We start from the raw sequence: 23,003 nt of genomic DNA on the forward strand, positions 1-23,003 counted from the left end.
TGTAATTGTTGTTCTAAAATGTATGTTGTTTAATGTAAATCCATTTGACAGATGCGCATTGTTCCATTTAGATTCATCTTATTTTGCCACAGTGACTGTCATTATTGTTCTAAAATTTATTATGCCCCGTGCATAGTTTCATGTAAATTCATTCTTATATCTACCATTGCCATTATTGTTTTCAAATCTATGTTATTGATTCATTTGACAGATGCGCATTGCCCAGAATATGTCAATGTCCGGTATCGACACGGATCAAGATTTGGACAGCAGCGTTTACGACTCTGACAATATGTATGCAATGACGAAGCAGAATCGCAGAGACTCCAACGACGTCGACTCAGAGGCTGGCTCCAGAGGGGGGCGAACCTCGCCAACTTTCATGGACAAGTTCAATTCACTTTTCAGGTTAGTAAATTTAGGAAAAGTTCAATTCACTTTGAAGTTCAGTAGGACAAGTTCACTTCACTTTTCAGGTACATTGTAAGTGAAAAGTTCAGTGCACTTTGAGTTCAGTAGGACAAGTTCAGTGCACTTTGAATGTAATAGGACAAGTTCAATACACTTTTCACGCTAGAAGAAGAGGTTCAATTCACTTTGAAGTTTAGTAGGAAAATTCAATGAAGTTTTCAGGTTAGTAACATAAGTTCACTTAACTTTTTAGGTTAGTGACAAGTTCAATACAATTTTCATGTTTAGTAGGACAAGGTTAATGCACTTTTCACCTTATTAGGACAATTGTTAACAACAGATCAATAATTGACCCATTCAATTCCAACAACCCTTGTGTCAGTTTTGATAATGAAGAATTTCTGTAAAGCATCAATAAAAAGACTGGATCAGGCTTCTACCTGTATTGCTTTCATCTATATGACAAGTGTTGATTGTGTCATTAAAAAACTTCAAATTTGATCAATTAATCCATCTATACAGGTCGGATTCTTCAGACTCTTCGGCTCCGACCACGCCCACCAAGACCAAGCCCAAGCCCTCCATCCTCAGGGGCATCATGGACCTGGCCCTGGATACGGCCAAGGAACCCATCGGGTCACCGACGTCCCTCAGCAGCCTGGACCCCAATGGTTACTCCCCTAGCGTCAAGTCGGACCCGGGCCCCAACAGGAGTAGGATGGGTTCCGGGATGGGATTGCCGACCAGGAAAAAGAAGACCTCCTCGCCGCTCACAAGAGGTTGGTCCCCTAATGGTGTGTGATGGTGGTGGTGGTGATGATGACGATGACGGCGACAACAGCGAGGAAGACGAATAATAATAATAATAGGCACATTTATATAGCGCCATCTATCTAGAAATATTCTATTCCGAGGCGCACAAGAAAAGAAAGAAAGAAAGTTTGGATGAGTGTCAAAGTGCCAATAACTAATACTGTTAGAAAAGATAAGACTTCAGTTTAGATATGAAGGTCTCCAGTGATGGTATCATTCTTAAATATAACAGCATGATGGTGGTGATCATGGTGGTGGTGGTGGTGATGATGACGGCGACGACAGCGAGGAAGACGACGATGAGGATGATTTGATGATGATAGTGATGACGATGGTGGTGATGATGGTAGTGGTGATGATAATGATGATGATCTGGGTGATGAAGGTGACGACGACGGCGAAGACGACGACAATGATGATTTGATGATGATGATGATGATGATGGTGATGGCAATGGTGGTGGTGATGGTGATGATTATGATGATAGTGGTGATGATGGTGTTGGTAGTGGTCATGATGATGGTGGTGGTGATCATGACGATGACGATGATGGTGATGGGGATATTGATGTTGGTGGTGTTTTATGGTAATGATGTTTTCTTGTTTCTCTTGGTTGTGGAGATTTTTTCTATTCAATTCTTTTTTTTTGGGGGGGGGGGGAGGGGGTTCCAGTACCCCCAGCCATCATCTATTCACCAGTGCTGTGTGCTTCATACTTTGTAAATTGCATTAATGGAATGTTTTGTTCCTTTTCTCCAGATACAAGGAGGTCACTTGTGGAAAGGACATCGCTCATCAGACATCACTCAACCAAGAAACCTGAGAAACGCTCTTCACTTACCAGTGAAAGGCCCAACAGGTCAGTATCATGCGCTCTAATACAAAAATGCATTGCTGTTCTGGGAGGTGTTTCACAAGGACTTACATTAAGTCTGACTGTTGGGGCATTGCAAGACAGTTACGATCAATCGCAAATTTATTTAATGTTCCCAAATGTCTTTAAAATTAATAATTGCAAATTTGCAATTGATTATTGATCTGCTGATTGCTGCAAATACATGTACAAGTGTAAACTGATTTGCTGCAGCTATAGTTGATCTGTCAGTTGTGAAATTGCAATCTAAATTTGAAATTGATTGCAAATATTTTCTGGCAACACCCCCCTAAATGCAGATGATATTTAATCTCTATGAAACCATTGTAGATTGTAGCAAAGATACTACAAGGGGAAGATCAGACACTTTGGCGATTTTTGAAATGCTCGATTAATGCTCATTGGGAAGGGCGCCCACTAGCGTTGAGTATTAAAGTCAAGCATCGCACATCGGCATGCGGCTGTGTATGAAACATATGGGGAAAATGAGAGAGGGGATTTTAGAGGTCTCAAGGGTGGCGCATGGGAATAATTCTGCCTTTTATTATTCAGAATACTCTTAAATGTATTCATCTTTAATTTAAGAAAAAAAAAATGTAATAATTTTTTTTTTTAAATGTTAAAGTCGTCCATTCCTTCACCCTTCACCATTTCTCTCACATTTTTTGTACACAACCGTATCGCGATACGCAAAGGTAAAAAAAGGTTGCTACTTCGCGCTGTAGGGCACTCTTCCCGAGCATTTCATTGCATGCTCTATGTACTGTCCGATCTTCCCTTGTAATATCTTTGATTGTAGCCTTTGAAGATACATGTACCATTGGATGGCAAAGTTACCATGATAGCAACTTTTATGCAATGGGCCTAGGAGTCTTGGAAACCATGAGTGTGTTTTCATTTTCTTTCCAGTGAGGACCAGCTTTTCTTGAAGGAGATTGTCAGGGGAGTGTTAGAAGGGAACAACGTTGGTTGGCTGAACTGGTCACGACTCAAACGCCTCATGCAGAACGAGAATCTCAGGGCGCAAGTCATCAGCCAGCTTTATCCACAAGACTCGGCTGTCACGGGGGACTACATTGAAGATGTGGTAAGTAGGGGACCTGAGGCTTTGACCCCTATTAGAGAGGCATTGCTTGTAGAAGGATTACGATTGGTTCCAGTCATGAATCACCTTTGTTAGCAACTTACTCCAGTTATTGTAAATTGCATTGAAAATGTGAATGTCTAAACCAATGTGCTTCATTCGCCTTCATAATCTGATTTAAAGAGTATTGTTATTCATTGTAATTTGTAATTTAATGTCAACATTTACATAATAACATAACTGTAATTTCCTGTATTTCTTGCTGATATGCAGAAAGTGAACAAAGCTGTATACAAGGGCTTGTGCTCTGTCCTGAAGGCCGTCCTCGCCGGCCTGGAGTACTCCTTCGATAACCACAACGCCGGTGGCATGGCCAGCGCCTTCGCCCTCCTGGAGATCGCCAGCACGCACTACTTCGGCAAGGAGCCCGAGCTGACCCAGAAAGGGGACGGGCGCCACCGCGGGGGCAGCCTGAAATCCGGAGCACCTCACGGTCAGTATGCTTTGGACGAGCTGTTGTCGCAGCAGCAAGGAGGGCATCATCATCCCGGTGTTGGTGGTAGTGGTGGTGGTGGAGGTGGCGGGATGTTAACAATCGCTTCAAGGCCCTCAGAGTCTCATAGCTTGAATGAGGATAACTTCATAGCGGCCATAGGTGAGATGGGGTTACTAACCTTTAGATCACTGACCTACAATGCGGTACCCCAGCAAAGTGATGCTCCGGTCATACCAGCCAAACCAATTCCAAAACTAGTCTGCACATACAGACTCAAATTTGACACTTTAACAAATTATACCATGTCTGGGGTGAAGACTAGACTGCATGCTCTGTGGCTCATATTCTCAAGACGTTTCAATTATACCGTGGTGCAAAACCGTGGACTATGCAGATTTCTCACATTATAATACTTCAATGAGGCGCTCTTTTTCCAAGAGCGCGCATGTATAATTCAACCTTTCTTAGCTTACGCGATGAAATAAGCGTAATAAGTACAGATATCTGCATAGTCCATGGTTTTTGTACCATGGTACATGTACATTTGAAACCTCTCTTGAGAATACGGGCCACGTCTGTGTCAATTTTGGCAGAAGTAGCCATAGTACATGGACTGAATCTAGTCTTGCTACTTCAGACCCTGCATTATGCACTGTGCAACAACGAAATGTCTGTGCTTTCAGACTACTCCAACCGTCCGATGGTATGTCATTGAGGATATTGTAATAGCAATAGCTTTGACTGGTTTGGGGTCGGTTTTGTTTAACCAGAGTGACTATGGCATATAAGACTTCATCTTGTACAGTGTCTTACAAGAGGTGTCCTTTGCAAATTGATATTATTTTTATTTTTAAAATTAATTATACCTGGAAAACAAGAGGTAAAATGAAATGAAAGTTCTAAAAAGTTTTCTTATTTGGTTTCAAGAGTACATATTACACTTATTTGAAACAATGAATGAATTCCTGCCTTTAAAATGTTTTGTTAAACTCAATATATCAAGAAAACACAAGGAAAAATTGAATTAGAAAATTTCTTAAAGGGTATGTTTTACATACTGCCATCAACATTGCATGTTACAATAATTTGAAATGATTTTGAGAAAGAAGGCATGTTGAAAGTCTATTTCATTTTGCTGGGGTATTGTAATTGTTGTTTTATCTTGCACGTTTTCATTTGGTGTGTTTAGGCACTTAAGATATTTTTGACAAATCTCTTTATTTTATTGACAAACTAATCTATCAAATAATAATTTGTCCAAATCTTTTCATTCATTGTAAAATGTACTTTCAAATTAACATTATTTAGAATAAGAGCATTAGTATTCATTTCTAAATAGAACAGGTACATCTCTGATAACAATTTAGACATCTTCCATAAAGTTTAGATCAATTCTGTCAGAAGGTTAGAATTAGCTTCATTTTCCTTTAAATTATACAAATTGAAGTGTTTTTATTGATGATAATTGATCCATCAAGTTGATCTATTCTTTCTACTCTACAGAATTTAAAATCGAATTTTGCCCTAGCGATAAATTGGCTTAGTCAAAGCAGAAACAAATATTGGTGAAGGTTTGAGGAAAATCTGTCTATGAAAAGCGGTTATGAATTTTGATCGTTTTATTTTGTGACGCCATTGACAAGCAGCTTCTCTATATGTTGTGTGATATAAATTTCAAATAATGTAATTTTCTCAGAAGAATTGAATGTGATTTTATTTGTGTGGGGAATATATCATCAAATACCTCATTTCATATTCCCTTCTATAAGAAAAAAATATTTGTATTCATTCAAAATGTTCCATTAAAAATTGGGAATTTATGGAATTCATATCATATGATATGTGGTGGAAGTGCTGGCATGTGACATCACAAATCAAACACTAAAAAAAAAAAAAAAGCATAATTTTTATCAGTGGATTTGCATCAAACCTTCAACAATATATTTTCTCAAATTTGTCTGTTTTTATTAAAACCATCTTATCGCCAGGATGAATTTTCTCTTCAAGAATCATATACTATCTGCCTGTTATTAATTTTGGTTTGCTTGCCAGCATGTGTTTATACATACATTAAAGGTGATTTGAATGCAAACCAATAGCTACATGTTATTATTTATTAAGTTTTTCTCACCACAATCATACTCATATGCCTGAAACTGCTGAATATAATACAGCCAAAGCGTATGTGAGAAACAGTCATTCAATAAAGCTTATGATCAATTGAAAACATGTGATAAGCTACATGTATCACTTTATACTTTCTATCCTAGAAATTAATTATAAAATGCTTCGCATGCCGGCTCAGGAAATCAATAAATATAATAGAGATTTAGATAAGGCCAAAGTATAATGCATATCCATTATAAATCCAGTCAATATTTGCTTATGAATTACTTGGAGAGCATTTCCTGAAGTGATAATAATGTCAGGGCGTCGTGGTCTAGTGGTTTAGACTCGTCTTTCAATCTGAGGGACGTGGATTCTATCCCCACCCATGGCGTGTTCTCCTTCAGCGAGAAATTTACCCACATTTTGCTGCACTCAACCCAGGTAAGGTAAATGGGCACTGGCAGGAAGTAATTCCTCAAAAAGCTGTGAGCACCGGGGTCGGTAGACTAGCTTTATAGCCGGGGTAATATAGGAGCGCCTTGAGCACCTGAGAAGATGGATACGTGCGCTATAGAAATCCTATATTATTTTTATCTACAGGTATCATTTTATAATTAAGCTACTGGCTGAGAGCAAAATTTGCCATTCTAGAAAATCACTTACAATGTCACCACAGAAAACAGTTCCTAGGAGAGTTTAGTTTTAAGCAGATAGAGTAAATACAGTAGTTAATTAGGCACGACTGGATCATGTTCTTGGTGCAGCTGCTATGTCAACTACTTCATAGGAATCACTTAGTTTAAAAAAAAGGATCACCAGTTGTGCATAAAGCCATTTGTAACTTGTGAACAGCTTTATGAAACAGTGACACAACATTTGCTTCTGGCTTTATTTCGTCTAAGATATATAGTTAGGGTTGGGGTTGCAAAAGGGTTTTATGTTAGGTTTGGGATAGGGTATAGTATTAAATCCACGGTGAAAGTTGGCCATTCGATTAGTGTGTGGAATTTAAAGGAGAGCAATTGTTGCCGGAGTAAATGTCACGGAACCATATGAAACACCCCCGTGGAGGTTTTAATCCCGGGAGTGCTATCCCAGAACCATCAGGTACCTGTTACAGGCTGTAAAACAAAGCTTAGCATTGATCGCAGGACAAATATCAACAATAGATAGCATTAACCGACAATGTATAAATCAATCGTAAAAATCAATATGCAATCAATCATGAAACTTTGTGTAATGGAGTCCATGGGCTCATTTCATAAAGCTTGTTATAATAACAAAGTTGGTGTAACAGTTTAAAGCTACTGAAATCCATCAATTATATAGGCTCATAGTAAACTTGTTATGGAAATTGTGCATTTGTTATTATACAAGTTTTTATGAAATGGGCCCCAGTTGTTACACACAACTTAGCATTGGTCGCAGGACATATTTTAACGATTAATTGCATTGACCAACAATATATAATCAATCATAAAAGTCAATATATGATCAATTGTTATGCTTTGTGTATGGGAACCCAATAGTGACTATACATTTGAGAGCTTTATTTCTACATGTATGACAAAATCTGTGAATATTAACCTTCTTTCTTGCACCTCTGCTGCTTTTCTTCTTATTTTCTTCTCGACATATCGCTAACACACAGAGAGTAAGATGCCAAATTTTATTATGATTTCTTCAGCTTGCATGCATGTTTCTATGTGTTCATCTTTGTGTGCATGTTGCATGCTACACCGTTCCATTTTTGTCATGCCATGGATGGATTGTTTGGACCAACACATATTTAACACTTGACATACCATTGCCGTTAATTGGCACCAAATGTTGCATGTAAATTTAGAGATTTTAAGTCATCCAGCATCTTAAGAGTTAATGATTTATTGAAGAATGAGTCTTGAGTATATGTAGTATTTTGTGATTTTCACATTTTCAATCTTTATTCATTCAATTTTTTGTTTCACCAGAGCAGGCTAACAGTTTGTCAAGTGATAACTTAAAATAATTCTTTAATTTTAGGTGTTTTTTTGTGTCCATGACTAGGAAATTCATCTTTTTTACATGATACAACACATATCTGCCCATAGTACATACATGTATGTATGTTTCGTAAATCAACATAAATACAAAATACATGAATAGACACTTATTTCAAGTCATATTTAGGTTTTCTGACAAAAAGTTTAAAATTCATATTCTGTAAGATTTAAAATATGTGCCATGTTTGTGATTAAAATTGATCACCTGCTGATGGCCATTGAAATAGGTAAAGATTTTTGAGTAACTTTAAGGTATAATTCAATATTTCCTGTAGTTCATTTGTTATACAGGAAGTTTTATGCAAAAATGTGTTCAATCATTGAATAAATTGATCAATGATAATTCACTGAAGCCTATCATATGTGACCTTGCTTCCCGCTCATGGCTTTTATTAATTGTGCAATCATTGTGTAGATGTTTGTACATGCTGTGTTAGACTTACATGTATATCAACATTTGTGATTTTTCATTTGAGATAATTTAGGAAATGAAATGACCCCTGCAGACCTGCCAACCAGTACGTTTTAGCCGTATTTAGTACGTTTTTGCAACCAAAATACGTTTTTTTTTATTTTTATTTTTTATTTTTTTTATTTTTACAAAATCGTAATTTATTGAGAAAAATCATCTCTATACATGTATGTCTCTATTTCCTAAAACATACACAAATATGGTTATTAGATCAATGTAATTTCAGGTAACTTGTTTTTTTTTTCAATCCTTTTGTAAAAACCAGGGTGAGATATACACAAGTTTCAATGGGTTTTTTTTTTTCATCTGCAAGAGCAGTGCGCATTTTAGCTTGCATGCAGCTTGAGCGCCGTGATGGGCAAGTGCGCCAAGCATTTTATTATGAAATACACTTTTTTGGGGGAAAATACATTTTTTTGTATCACAGAATACAGTTTTTCATTCCCAGAGGTTGGCAGGTCTGCCCCTGCCTTTATTATGAAAGGAGAAAGAAAGGAGTTAAAAGAAAGAAAGTTTTAACCATTTGGTAGGAAATAATCCACCATATCATCTATTGAAGTGTTAGTGGGTAGGAGTTTAAATATTTTCCTTTGTGAATTTGGGCAACATAGTTTTGATTACTTTACAATCTTTGTACTGTATTTTGACATTAACATTGTGATTCGTACCCCAAATGACCCCTGTGACAGAATTAGGCCTACTGTATTTTTTTTGTGTTCACGAAACCAACCTGTAGCCCCAAATTACTTGTAGAATAGTTTGGTTTTAGTGTCTGAGTAGTACCAATTTATGTTGATGTTGCAAGAAACTTAAGACCTGGGGCCCGTAACACAAAACTTATCAATGATCGTAGAACATTTTTCTACGATTGATTCCATTGACTACAATGTACAATCCATCGTGAATATCAAGCATAGGATCAATCGCTAACCTTTGTGTTACGGGACCCTGGAGAGCATTTCATGAAACAATCTGTCTTTGATTTATATGGGCAACTGTTATAAGCTACTGAAATCCTTGTGTCTCATTGGCTTAGAGCAAATAAGGAAGTGAAAATCACTGCTTATTTTGCTTCATGAATCGCTCAATAGTTGCAAGTAAATATTACGTTCAAATCAAGCCTATAAAGACTTCAGTTTATTGCAAATTTGCTGCCAGTTCGCTTCGTGCAACATAAAAGCACCGTGTAATTGCATTTTGATCTATAAGTTTCAAATTCACAATCAATATTTGGAACCATGCAATTGGCGAAATTGCAATCATTGGCCAAAAGACATGCATCTGTAGCAATCATATTATCTAGCTATGTTTGCAATCATTGGCAAAATAATTATCTAGCAACATCTCCTATTTACTTGAACATACATTGTACATGGGTAATACAGTTGACATGTTTGTTTGTAACAAAAAGGTTATCTCTAGTTGTGTCTGAGTTTTAAGGTCCGGAAGTCCTTGTAATATTAGTCTAACTGCGTACCCTGGTTAAATGTCCCTGTCCTCCCCTACCCCCACCTATCCCTGTTCCACTTAACCCTCTCTCTTGTAAGTCCCCTCCCCTCGCCCCCTCTCCTTGCCCCTCCCCACCTCTTCATGCCCCTCCCCTCTTTTGCCCCTCCATACACACCCTCTCTCTCCCCTCCCTACCCCTCCCCACTCCTCCCCTCTCTCTCTTGCCCCTCCCCTCCCCTTCCCTTCCCCCTCTCTCTTTTGCCATTCCCCACCCTCCTCTCTCACCCCTCCCTCCCCTTGCTCCTCTCCCCTCCCCCACCACTCTCAATTCCCCTTTTAGATTGAACCACATGTGTACCTTGTCTTTAGATCTTAATCATTAACCTGTGAGAGACTGAACCCACACAATGCAGGCTGGAGTATATGGAAAACATGGGCCCGTCTTACAAAGAGTTGTGATTGATCCGATCGATCGCAACTATGGACGGCCAGCAATGTCAACATATGAAATGCATGTTTGTTCAAGAATTTTTCTAGATATGAATGTATATCCATAAAGTTATTGATTTCTTGACAATTTGGTGTTTTTTCCTTTGTTTAGAAAGGACATTTTGCAAATTTCCTGTAGAAAAAATTATGACACTGATGGATTTTCATAGACTTACGATTGATTGGATCAATTGTAACTCTTTGTAAGACGGGGCCCATGTGTTATAGCGAAATAATTCAGTTTCTAACGGGTTAAGAACATTTTGCCTGTTATAGTTGACCATTGTTTTTTTCTTACACCTGTATCAATAAAAATATGTGTTTTTCGTGAAAGTCAAACCAGCGGAGCTCATCCCATGAAGGGAGTGTGTCATGAACCCTCTGGTCAGTGATTTTCAATGAGTTATCCGTTCTCAGCCAATCAGATGCAAGGATTTCAGTAGCTTATAACAATAGTCAATGAAAATCACTGACTATTTGTTTCTTGAAATGCTCCCGAGGTTATTCGCAACTCGATGTGTTTTTCCAGAATTCCATAAATACATGTAATTTACTGATATGATATATATTCCCTTTTAATACAACCATTTCCTTATAATATGCTACATTTAATCCATTGCTACATGTAATACTGAAGAATCTGTGTGCAACAAAGTTTGTTTGTCATGAAATCATTATATATGTGTCCCCAAAATAGAAATATGTATTATTTTGCAAAAATGAATGAATTAATTGTAAATAAAAAAAAAATATGGAAAAATATGAAAACCTTTATAATGAAAAAAATAAAATATAGAAAAAGACATTTTTGAAAAATTACGATTGGAGATGCTTTGTTTATGAATCCCTTAATAGTAAAAACTAAATTATCGTTGGCAAACACTACAATCACAAAGCAGAATTTTCAATTTTCAGGTAGAGGTACCATGAGCTACAATTTTATGGGTCATTAATTTCTTATTTTTCTGTTTATAAGAAGACTGTTCCAAATATCTAAATATTGTTTTTTATTTTATTTTTTTAGGCTGGCAGAAGAGTGAGTCAGTCAGTAGCTGCAGCACAAGCACTGAGGAGGGAGGTGTAAAAGGTAGAGTCTAGGACGCCGTTCTCATCTACTTTCTTAAACCAGTTTAGTGGGGATCAGTTTAATGTATGATGGGGACTTTTGAAGTGGTCTTTGAAGCGATCTGAAGTGGCGTTCCAAGCCAGTTTGGAAGACCACCTTGTGATGTGGATTTCAAGACCAGTTTGGAAAACCACCACGTGATGTGGTTTTCAAGACCAGTTTGGAAAACCACCTCGCGATGTGGATTTCAAGACCAGTTTGGAAAACTACCTCGCAATGTTGATTTCAAGACCAGTTTGGGTCCACCTTGCGATGTGGTTTTCAAGACCAGTTTGTAAAACCACCTTACGATGTGGGATTATAAGACCAGTTTGTAAAACCACCTCGCGATGTGATGTGGTTTTCAAGACCGCTTTATAGCATGTTATGATCACACAAAGGAGTGGATGGAATTGCCATTGCTGATACATAAATGACAAGCCCCTCCTCTACATTTTGTCAGCTCAAGACTCACTGGTGCCTAATCCCCATCCTTGTGTTGTTATACTGACCACTGCACATGTCTGTTTATACTTGTAATGTAGTGATGTCCACCAACCTTCATTTTGTGTATTGATGTACAGTATATACATGTACACACAAACACACATGCACACACAGGCACATCTCACACGACATTGCACTTGATTGCCAAACGGTGTGGCTTTATTTTGTGCATTAACACGTAGGGATATGGTTGCACCAACAGTGCTTGCATCTGATTGGTCACCCATTTCACCGGATTGTCCAATGACGTTGCTTTATTTTGTGCATTAACACATGGCTGATTGAGATGTATGGTTGCACCAACAGCGCTTGCGTCAGATTGGCCAATCATTTCACTGCATTGTCCAATCATATCACTTTATTTTGTGCATTAACACAGAAGTTGCATTTGATGGATTAATCAATTCTTGAACACACCATGTCAATACTAGGCAATGCTTTTGACATGCGGTCACATAAATCCAAGTACATGTACAGTGTGCACTCCACAATTGTTACAATTGCCTCATTGACACACCAGTCTTAAAGGTTAAAAAGATTGGCCTGTATTCTGTGACCCATTTCATAAAACTTGTTATTACTGTTTAACAAATTTGCAATAACAGTTATAGGCTACTGAAATCCTTCAATTTCATTGGCTGAAAGTAAATTTGGTATAGAAATTGTATATTTGTTATTATAGCAAGATTTTATGAAACTGGACCCTGAAATCTGGTTTTTAGTTAGACCAAGGACTAACTCGGTGCTACAATTATGGGAAGCCAGAATGTCACAATTTTGTTTACATTGCATGCTTATTATGTTTGCTGTGCGCTTTCGCAATTCTATAGTGGTGAGGACATCTATCCAATTTATCCTTCCCAGACAACAAAGAATTATTTGAGAATCAAATGAGCTGATAAATTGAACCTGTACTGTTTATTATAGAGATTTATGTCACCATTTGCTAGCCATAGTTACACCACAACTTTTAACCAGAGATAGAATTAAACCAAAGTCCAGGGGCCCGTAACACAAAGCTTAGCAATGATCGTAGAACATTTTTCTACGATCGATTGCATTGACTACAATTTACAATCAATCATAGAAATTAAGCGTACGATCAATCGCTAACCTTTGTGTTATGGGACCCAGAATACAGGCCATAGAATGTGATGTGTTTAGGCTAGGATTATTGTGTCAGAAACACTATCACTATAATTCATCCGGGCACCTGCGTTTGATCGCAACTAAAAAAAAAAAAAATTAAAGTTGAATCCTAAATTTAGACGTCTGATTGTCTAACAGGTAAAACTGTCTTTGAAATCAAGATTTTGTTTCAAACGTACATGTACATGTAGGCTATTATGCAATAGAGTGTCATACATGCATGTATGTTGCACTGTTCGGGCCCAGTGTCAGTGCTGTTAGTATTTCACTTTAGCACTGAAGTTGTGTAAACTGAGAGTCTGACTGATATGAAGTGATGTACATGCACTGGTTGAGATGCTGTAAATCATAGGTTATTAAACCCATAACTCTTTTGAGATGCTGTGAGTAGAGAGGATTGTTGATTACCCATAACTGTTTGAGATGTTGTATTGTGTGGAGTGCACTGTTGATTGTTTGCTCATAACTGTTTGAGATGATGTATTGTGTAGAATACACTTCCGATTGTTTACCTATAACTTTTTGAGATGTTGCTTTTCGTAGAGGGCGCTGTTGATTGTTCACCCATAACTGTTAGAGATGATGTATTGTGTAGAATACACTTTTGATTGTTTACCTGTAACTACCTAGAACTGTTTGAAATGTTGCTTTTTGTAGAGGGCGCTGTTGATTGTTCACCCATAACTGTTTGAGATAATGTATTCTGTAGAGTACAGTTTGGATTGTTCACCCATAACTGTGTGACATCACCATTGCATCCCACTCCTGACACCTCACTTTCATAACATACATGTATTCCACTGCTATCTGTCACCCACCTCACTCAGTTCACTCCTCCAACCTGGAAGACAACCGCAACGACAGCGCCTACGAGCTCATCGACGAGTCGGAGATCCCCATCGGGAGCAGCACGGGGGCCGGTGTCCACGGAGCAGTCGGGATAGCCGCGGGGATCGCGGTGACAGGTACGCTTACATCCCCTTTTTGCCTATGTTGCATTTTAATCATGATCAGCAAAAGTCCCTGCATTTTATACATAGTACTGTCCAGGAGATGTACTGGTTATATTTTGTGCTCATGTCACACCGGCGTAGCTCTCTCTGAACTGGCCAAATCTATTACTGCCAATGGCATACTATCTGTTGGTTTGGAGCCGGCTTCGACGGTATGACTGTAGCTACATGTATTCATCTACATCATTCATTTAGCATGAATTCTCGGAATGAATACCCTGAATGGATTCACGACACAGACATTAATGCAGATAGTTCCTTACTACAAAGATATCATCTCAATATTTCCACTCGTTTGGACTTGGATGACATGCATTTCAATACATGTACAATATATTCATAGCATGACATTTAATTCATATTTTAAGGATCTCTTGGTATTTCTAAGAATTAATGGTGTATAAATGCATGTTTTTGTCTCCAGGGAAAGTAATTTGGGCCTGTTTGTTTGTTTGTCTCAGAAAAAACACCTCTTCCAACTTTGTTTTGTTAGGGCAAAATAAGTGCTTTTGATCGTTTTTTATTTGAGCTGTACAAACTATGGACTGTCATCATCATTCATGCATTGCTTTGCCAATAAAATGCATGTTGATTATATCACACACACACATACACACTTAATTGTTTCATTGGTCCTCACTGCAAAAATTGTATGGATCACTTTAGATTCCAGGATGTGTCGTTTGCAAATTTGGCCACTGTCAGAAATCACTGAAACTGCAAGAAACAAAATCAAATAAATGCATTATGCATCGTCACACTGTCTTGTTAAATGCTTGGTGTTTCTTGAATATAAATATCAATGTTTTTTTCTTAAAATTTTGTTTTGTTACTCTGCTTTCAGAGTTTTTAGTGTTTATTTTTTTAATAAATCAACTTGCTTTTTACAAAAAGTGTGGTGTGGGTTAAGTCAGAAAAGAGATTGCCCGTCAGGTCTCTGTTTCATAATGCCATGTTCCCACTGTGGTGTGATACGTTATAAATGCCACGATTGGGCTTCTTGAACCGATGCAAGAATTTTTGAACCATTCAAAATTGTTTCCATGATCAGTACAATTTCGATGACTTGATCTGATACGATCTGATATGATCACTATGATTACTCCATGATTAAGGCCACCGTTTAAATTATGGCATGAATAATGGCAGTGGGAATTAATGATCAAGCTGTTCTTAAAGGACAAGTTAACCCCAACAAAAAGTTGAATTGAATAAAAAGAGAAAAATCCCACAAGCATAACACTGAAAATTTCATCAAAATCGGATGTAAAATTACAAAGTTATGACATTTTAAAGTTTCTCTTAATTTCACAAAACAGTTATATGCACATCCTGGCTGGTAGGCAAATGAGGAGACTGATGATGTCATCCACTCACTTCTTCTTTTGTATTTTATTATATGAAATATGAAATATTCTAATTTTCTCCTCATTGTCAAGTGAAACAATTATTAATTCCTCCCTGAACTGAACATGTGGAATTAGCATTGTTTAATACTATATGGTTCAGTCAAATTGGTCCTTATTGTCAAATCTATAAGAATTGAAATAATGTCTAATTCAAACAATAAAAACAAAAGAAATACACTGTAGTGAGTGAGGGAGATCATCGACTGTCTCATTTGCATGTCACTGAGTTGTGCCTATCACTGTTTTGTGAAAAATAAGCAAAAATTAAAAATTTCATAACTTTCTTATTTTACATCTGAGTTTGATGAAATTTTCAGTGTTATGCTAGTTCGATTTTCTCTATATATTTAAATCAATATTTTTCTGGGGTGGACTTGACCTTTAAGTTGCGCATGACGTTATGCACGACTTGCGACCCTCTCTAATGTATGTAGCTGACTTAGCAGCTAAGATTTCATAAAGCTGTTGGTGTGAAAGTTAGGAGTGACTTTAAGAATGACTGGTGATCCTTTCTTACGCACAAAATAATCTCCAATGAACACTGAATGGTGAATATCATTTACCAAAAGAAAGGACCACCAGTCGTTCTCAAAATCACTCTTAACTTATGAACAGCTTTATGAAATTCCCTCAGTCATGTGTAAAGTCTTGTGTAACTTTACAATAGCTTTTTGAAAAAAACCAACCACGTAGGTATTTCATAAAGCAGTTTGTAAGTTACAAGCGATTTTACAAACGACTGGTGATCCTTTTTTAAAAGAACTTAATTAACACCAATGAAAATCCGGTGCTATCATTTAGTACAAGAAAGGATAGTCAGTTGTTGTAAAGTTGTTGAAATGTACAAACAGCTTTATATGTAACCTACCACCCCAAAACCACAAATAAGTCGCCAGGTAAGGGTCTCTGTAAATAGCCAAAATAGTAAGTTAGTCTCCAAAAACCCAAAATTAAAAAATAGCTTATCTGAAAGAGCAATTCTTCTTCTTCATACTGTGAAAATTTTAAGCCGTGAAGTTGAATAAAAGAAAAGATACAAGAGTTTCTTGGACACTACTTTTTCGGACTGCTTGGAAGTTTTCACTGAGATTACACAGTATGCATTCTCATGCTTGAGTGACCCCCAAATTTCAAACCTTGTTTTCCCTTTTTTTGTAAGCTCTTGAGTACTTGTAATTGGTCAATTTTAATATATTATATATCATTTTAAATCTTAGGAAATGAATTTCCAAGCTCAATAAAAATCTCAATGTTCATTTTGGTCGACTAATTGTTGGTTTTGGGGTGGCAGGTCAAATATAAAACAACTGCCAGATTATCTATCATTTTTATTGGCATCAGTTAAAGTTGAATTCTCTTAATTGTCACTTTAAAAAAATATGAATAAGAAATTCAATATATTTATTTCAAAGTTGATTCATAGGGTTGTAATAAATCTATGCCCTTCAAAAGTGTAAAACAAGTATATCTGATTTTAGCACAACAAAAAAGGGGAGCGTTTCATGGAGTACTTGTCCGACATTTAAATTACAAGTCCTGATTTATCCATCCGGCAGTTACCTTTAGTATTGATGCTTCTCAGCCAATGAAAATCAAGGAAAGTTGTCAGATCTGACAACTTGTCAGGCAAAAATGTTAATGAAATGCTCCCTAGTTGTGAGGGAAGTCATGTGTAACTTGCCAATTTTTGTCTCACCTGCATAGCAGAGTGAGACTATAGGCGCCGCTTTTCCGACGGCGGCGGCGTCAACACCAAATCTTAACCTGAGGTTAAGTTTTTGAAATGACAGCATAACTTAGAAAGTATATGGACCTAGTTCATGAAACTTGGCCATAAGGTTAATCAAGTATTACTGAACATCCTGCCTGAGTTTCATGTCACATGACTAAGGTCAAAGGTCATTTAGGGTCAATGAACTTAGACCATGTTGGGGGAATCAACATCAAAATCTTAACCTAAGGTTAAGTTTTTGAAATGTCATCATAACTTAGAAAATATATGGACCTAGTTCATGAAACTTATACATAAGGTTAATCAAGTATCACTGAACATCCTGCATGAGTTTCACGTCACATGACCAAGGTCAAAGGTCATTTAGGGTCAATGAACTTTGGCCGAATTGGGGGTATCTGTTGAATTACCATCATAACTTTGAAAGTTTATGGATCTGATTCATGAAAATTGGACATAATAGTAACCAAGTATTACTGAACATCCTGTGCAAGTTTCAGGTCACATGATCAAGGTCAAAGGTCATTTAGGGTCAATGAACTTTGGCCAAATTGGGGTATTTGTTGAATTACAGCCATAAATTTGAAAGTGTGTTGGTCTAGTTCATAAAACTTGGACATAATAGTAATCAAGTATCACTAAACATCCTGTGCGAGTTTCAGGTCACATGATCAAGGTCAAAGGTCATGAAAGGTCAAAGAACTTTGGCCACGTTGGGGGTATTTTTTGAATTGCCATCATACATGTATCTCTATAAGTGTATTGGTCTAGTTCATAAAACGTGGAAATAAGAGTAACCAAGTATCACTGAACATCTTGTGCGAGTTATAGTAGTTTTCAAAATCAGCACTGCTGCTATGTTGAATCGCGTGATGCAGGTGAGACGGCCAGAGGCATTCCACTTGTTTTTTATAATGATGATAACAATAGTATGCAACATTATGTAACACCCCTGGAACTGAGACCAAGTGATTTTAGACCAAAGTGCGCTGTAGAATCTTTCACGGAATGAATGTATAAACCATACATTAGCTTATTACATTATACAACATGCCAACCGTTCCCTTTTTAGAGTATTTGTTCCTCTTTTTTGCTATAAATACACCAATACTTTTTGGTATGATTTGTTACTTTATTTTTAAAATTTCCGATCATGGAGTATGTATTGTACACAGCGCGTGACAGTAGCGCCGGTCCGACAGTCCTAGACTGGTAAAAATCACTGTCGGGCCAGTAACTTGTTGCATGAAAAGAACAAGTAAATTCTTGCCTACGAGCAGATGTTTAAAGGATGAATTATAAAGTTTTCAAGTAGAGTCATTTCACATGTTTCTTCACCGATCTCATTACAACAGGCTGGCGATTGTTACAAATTTTCAAAAATACTCTTTTTTGTCAAAAAATATTTTTTTTCCTTATAAGAATACTTTTTTTTGGTTGAAGAAGGTTGGCATGTCTGATTGTAACAAGCGAGAGAGACTATGCAAATTTTTACAGACATATCAATTTCTTTTGATATTGCTTTCACTACCTTTTATCTTGCCTAGTAATAGTATAAAACAACTCTTGTTCAGAATGTAATCTTGAATACAAGAATTAGAGTCCATAATTTTTTATATTCTTGGGGACGTCCACTTTTCTGAAGGGTGCAATTTTGTATTAGAGGACAAATGGGAAAGATCATGGGCACAACAATATGCAATGCTAGTGGGGGGGGGGCAGTTAGGCTTTGGATTTATTTCAGACCTTGAATGCTGAATTTGGCTGTTGGCTTCATGTTTAGTGAAACAATGATAAAATAATAAAAAATATTTGCAAAGATATACATGTATGGCATCAATCAATTCCAATGCAGTATTTATTATATGAAATGAAAGAAAAAAAAAGGATATTTATTTTCTTATGTACTTGAACATTCACTTATTTAAACTTTCTCAATATTTTTAGTGTTATGTCAAGTGAATAATGAGAAAATAAGAAAAAAAATGTGCAAAGACATGGTTTTATGACATCAATCAATACCAAGGCAGTATTTATTTACATGAAATTCAAGAAAGAAAAAATTTATTTTCTTACATACATGCACTTATTTAAACATTGTCTTTTTTTTCTTGTCTTATTTTACCTAAAAAGTATGACATCTTACCTGTCCCGACCTTCTAATATCTTTGTTGAATTTTCCTCCTTTTTTCTCTTCTCTTCGTCTTGATCTCCCACAATGCAATTTCCCGGATTGTGTGCGGTTTTCTATTCTCTTTCCGCTCACAGACGAAGGTAGTATATGTGACGAGATAAATGGTGTTGGTTTTTTCCTTCTATTTGGTTACATTTTCCTCGCATTTTTCACCTGTGTGTATTTTGTACATGTACATGTACCTCTATTTGTAAACTTGATACATCCAGGATAACCGTTTCTCAACAGTAAAAGTCTTGATAATAGTCAGCATTGTACATGTATAGTGGAGTGCTTATTAAAATTGACTTGAATTTAATCGCCTAATGTTGAAATATTTTTTCAGATGGGAATACATATTCAATATGCACCCCCATCTTCAAAGTCAAATTTTGTATACGTCAAAGATATATCCATTTCATTTCGCTTTAACTACCTATTGAATTATATGCTAATGCTAATGTTATTGCCAGTGGCAATAGTATAATGGGATAAGCAGGTAAATCTAAATGAAATACATTACGAAAATGGGTAAAGAATTTTTTTCCCAAATCAAGGAGCGAAACCAGATTAATTTCAAGCCAGAAAAGTTGTGTGCCTATCCCTTGTCAATTTTGGTCATTCATTACACTATTGGTGAATCGGTTATCTAGGATTTCTCATGGTGTTAGTTGTAGATAATGGTAACTTGCTTTGTCTGTGCTGTTATGTGCTATTTTTCTGTAATGTCCATTTGTGTGTTTTATGTATAATGTCTGCTTGTGTGTATACTGTATGTTTTGCATGCTGTGCCGATTGTTGTTATTATTGAATTAAAGTTTTTATTCACTCCGCGTTAACACAGCAATTGCACATTATTTGTTATTACTACATGTAGTAACCATATTGCTTGCTCCATGCATGTTTGTAGTACTGTAGTTGATGCCCATAGATGTACAAATTATACCCATTTGCTATGACAAGGGAAGTCCCCTTTCATATGACAAGGGAAAGCCCCTTTCCCATGGCAAGGGATATCCTCTTTTCCATGGCTGGGGAAATCCCCTTTCCCATGGCAAGGGAAATTCCCTTTCCCATGACAAGGGAAGTCCCCTTTCATATGACAAGGGAAATCCCTTTCCCATGGCAAGGGAAATTCCTTTTCCCATGACAAGGGAAATTCCCTCTCCTGTGACAAGGGAAATCCCCTTTCCCATGACAAAGGAAGACCCCTTTATAATAAAGTTTGATTCAAATCATGTATAAGTGACTGGAACCAGGCAGTGACCATTTGATCAAATGCCATTAATAAATTTTCTTATTTTTGTTTTATAGAATGAATGGATTTTGTTTTACATACATGTATTGTAAATTTTGAAGTTTCAATCCATCTTTTAGTTTAGTAAATCTGTGATATGCCAATCCCTCCAATTTTACATAAAGATTTTTTTTTCTCAAGCTATTCGTAAGTTAATGCATCTAGTACAGCCCTTTATTATAACATAGAGAGCCAAAATGTGAAAAATGGATTTACACTGTATGTTTCCTACATGTATGTGTACAGTGATCCTTCCCCATGCTCTGCAGTTGAAGAAAGCAATAGTTTTACATACATGTACATGTAGTTATCATTCCCAGAAAGGGAAGAATGGTTTGATTGTCAAAAATGCTGAAAAATTGAACCCGGGCTTCCACTGATTTGTGTCACCATTGGCTTTCCATAGTTAAACCACAACTTTAGACCTGAGTTTACATTAAATCCAAGTTCAGGATACAGACCCTTGTATTCTGAATAGTGGTAATGTGGTAATGATATTGTGCAGGATAATACAAGTGATGTAACGAGACTTATGGTTATGAAATTATGCAGTGTCAGTAGTAATGGTGTAATGCAGGGTGATATTAAAGATGTTAACCAGGGTGAGAGCAAAGATAAAACACACATGGTGATGGCAAAGATATTACTCAGGGTGATATTATGGATATTACCCAGGTGATAGTGATAATGTAGCAGAGGGTGATAGTAAAAATATTACCCAGGGTGATGGTATAGATATTACCCAGGTGATAGTGATAATGTAGCAGAGGGTGATGGTAACAACATTACTCAGGGTGATACTAAAATAATATGCAGGGTGATAGAAATGATGGAATATTGGGTGATAAAAGATGTTACGCAGGTGATAGTAAAGATATTACACAGGGTGATAGTGAATATGTTACGCGGGGTGATAGTAAAGATATTACACAGGGTGATAGTGAATACATGTGTATGTTTCGCAGGGTGATAGTAAAGATATTACACAGGGTGATAGTGAATATGTTACGCAGGGTGATAGTAAAGATATTACACAGGGTGATAGTGAATATGTTACGCAGGTTGATAGTAAAGATATTCACAGGGTGATAGTGAATATGTTACGCAGGGTGATAGTAAAGATATTACACAGGGTGATAGTGAATATGTTACGCAGGGTGATAGTAAAGATATTACACAGGGTGATAGTGAATATGTTACGCAGGGTGATAGTAAAGATATTACACAGGGTGATAGTGAATATGTTACGCAGGGTGATAGTAAAGATATTACACAGGGTGATAGTGAATATGTTACGCAGGGTGATAGTAAAGATATTCACAGGGTGATAGTGAATATGTTACGCAGGGTGATAGTAAAGATATTACACGGTGATAGTGAATATGTTACGCAGGGTGATAGTAAAGATATTCACAGGGTGATAGTGAATATGTTACGCAGGGTGATAGTAAATATATTGCACAGGGTGATAGTGAATCATTATTCAGGGTGATAGTAAATATATTGCACATAGTAGTGAATATATTATGCAGGGGTATAGTAAAGATAATTAACAACTGGGAATGGCTCTAGGACAGCGTCATATTGGAGGACAACTGACCTGGTGCTGGGTTCCCCCAGGAAGAAATTTTCAGAAGTGAAGGGACCTGTTTCACAAAGAGTTACAACTATTGTAACCTTGCTATTATGGCAACTACCCTGGTAACATGGCTCAGCAGCCACTCAAAATCAAGGATTCCATGGTAGTTGCCATAATGCAAAAGCTATATTAGTTTTTGCTCTTTTATGAAATTGGCCCCGGGGGTGCTTCATTAAGCTGCTCAAAAAGTTTTCAAATTTTCTAAAAACAATTTGAATACATACATGTACAACATGTATATGACTGCTACAATTATTTCTATTTCTATTTTGATAGTATTAGCTGAAATTTTAATAAACAGAATGTATACATTCCTTACCATTGCCATTATTTTATCATATTACATTGTAAATATATATTTTAACACAGATCATAAAATATTATTTGGTTGGTTGTTACTTCATGGACTACTTTATAACCAACTCCCTATCCTACAAGGTTAGATTAATGATCCTTCCTATACCAGCTAGTTTTGTTTGTATATAAATATTCATAATTTGGAACTGATTTTCCTTTTATAGTTGATTTAGAGTTTATTTATATCTATGGTCATCATACTCATACCCCTTTTAGATTTGCATGTATGTAGATTGGTGTTCAATACCTTGTCAGTAAGGATCCTTTTCCAACCCCCACTGTTTTCCAGCCCCCATTCTTTTTACAAGTTCAAATACAGGCTGAAATGCATATTACATTTTGTACACCTCTTGTTCGGTCATCCATAATCGAGGCAAAGACTG

At 36.7% G+C, this 23,003-nt stretch overlaps 1 protein-coding gene across 1 annotated transcript in view; it reads left to right on the forward strand.

The window, feature by feature from the left end:
• The window catches only part of LOC129267735 (MAP kinase-activating death domain protein-like), a 49,091-nt gene that overhangs the window by 11,410 nt on the left and 14,678 nt on the right, over window positions 1–23,003 (forward strand). Inside the window, exons 7-13 of the mRNA XM_064105071.1 lie at window positions 212–408; window positions 934–1,190; window positions 1,984–2,083; window positions 3,008–3,185; window positions 3,456–3,837; window positions 11,264–11,326; window positions 13,828–13,965. Of these exons, the coding sequence (XP_063961141.1) occupies window positions 212–408; window positions 934–1,190; window positions 1,984–2,083; window positions 3,008–3,185; window positions 3,456–3,837; window positions 11,264–11,326; window positions 13,828–13,965 (1,315 nt within the window). The remainder of the gene's footprint in view (window positions 1–211; window positions 409–933; window positions 1,191–1,983; window positions 2,084–3,007; window positions 3,186–3,455; window positions 3,838–11,263; window positions 11,327–13,827; window positions 13,966–23,003) is intronic.

Source organism: Lytechinus pictus, chromosome 9 (genome assembly GCF_037042905.1).
Source record: "Lytechinus pictus isolate F3 Inbred chromosome 9, Lp3.0, whole genome shotgun sequence".
Taxonomy (NCBI): Eukaryota; Metazoa; Echinodermata; class Echinoidea; order Temnopleuroida; family Toxopneustidae; genus Lytechinus; species Lytechinus pictus.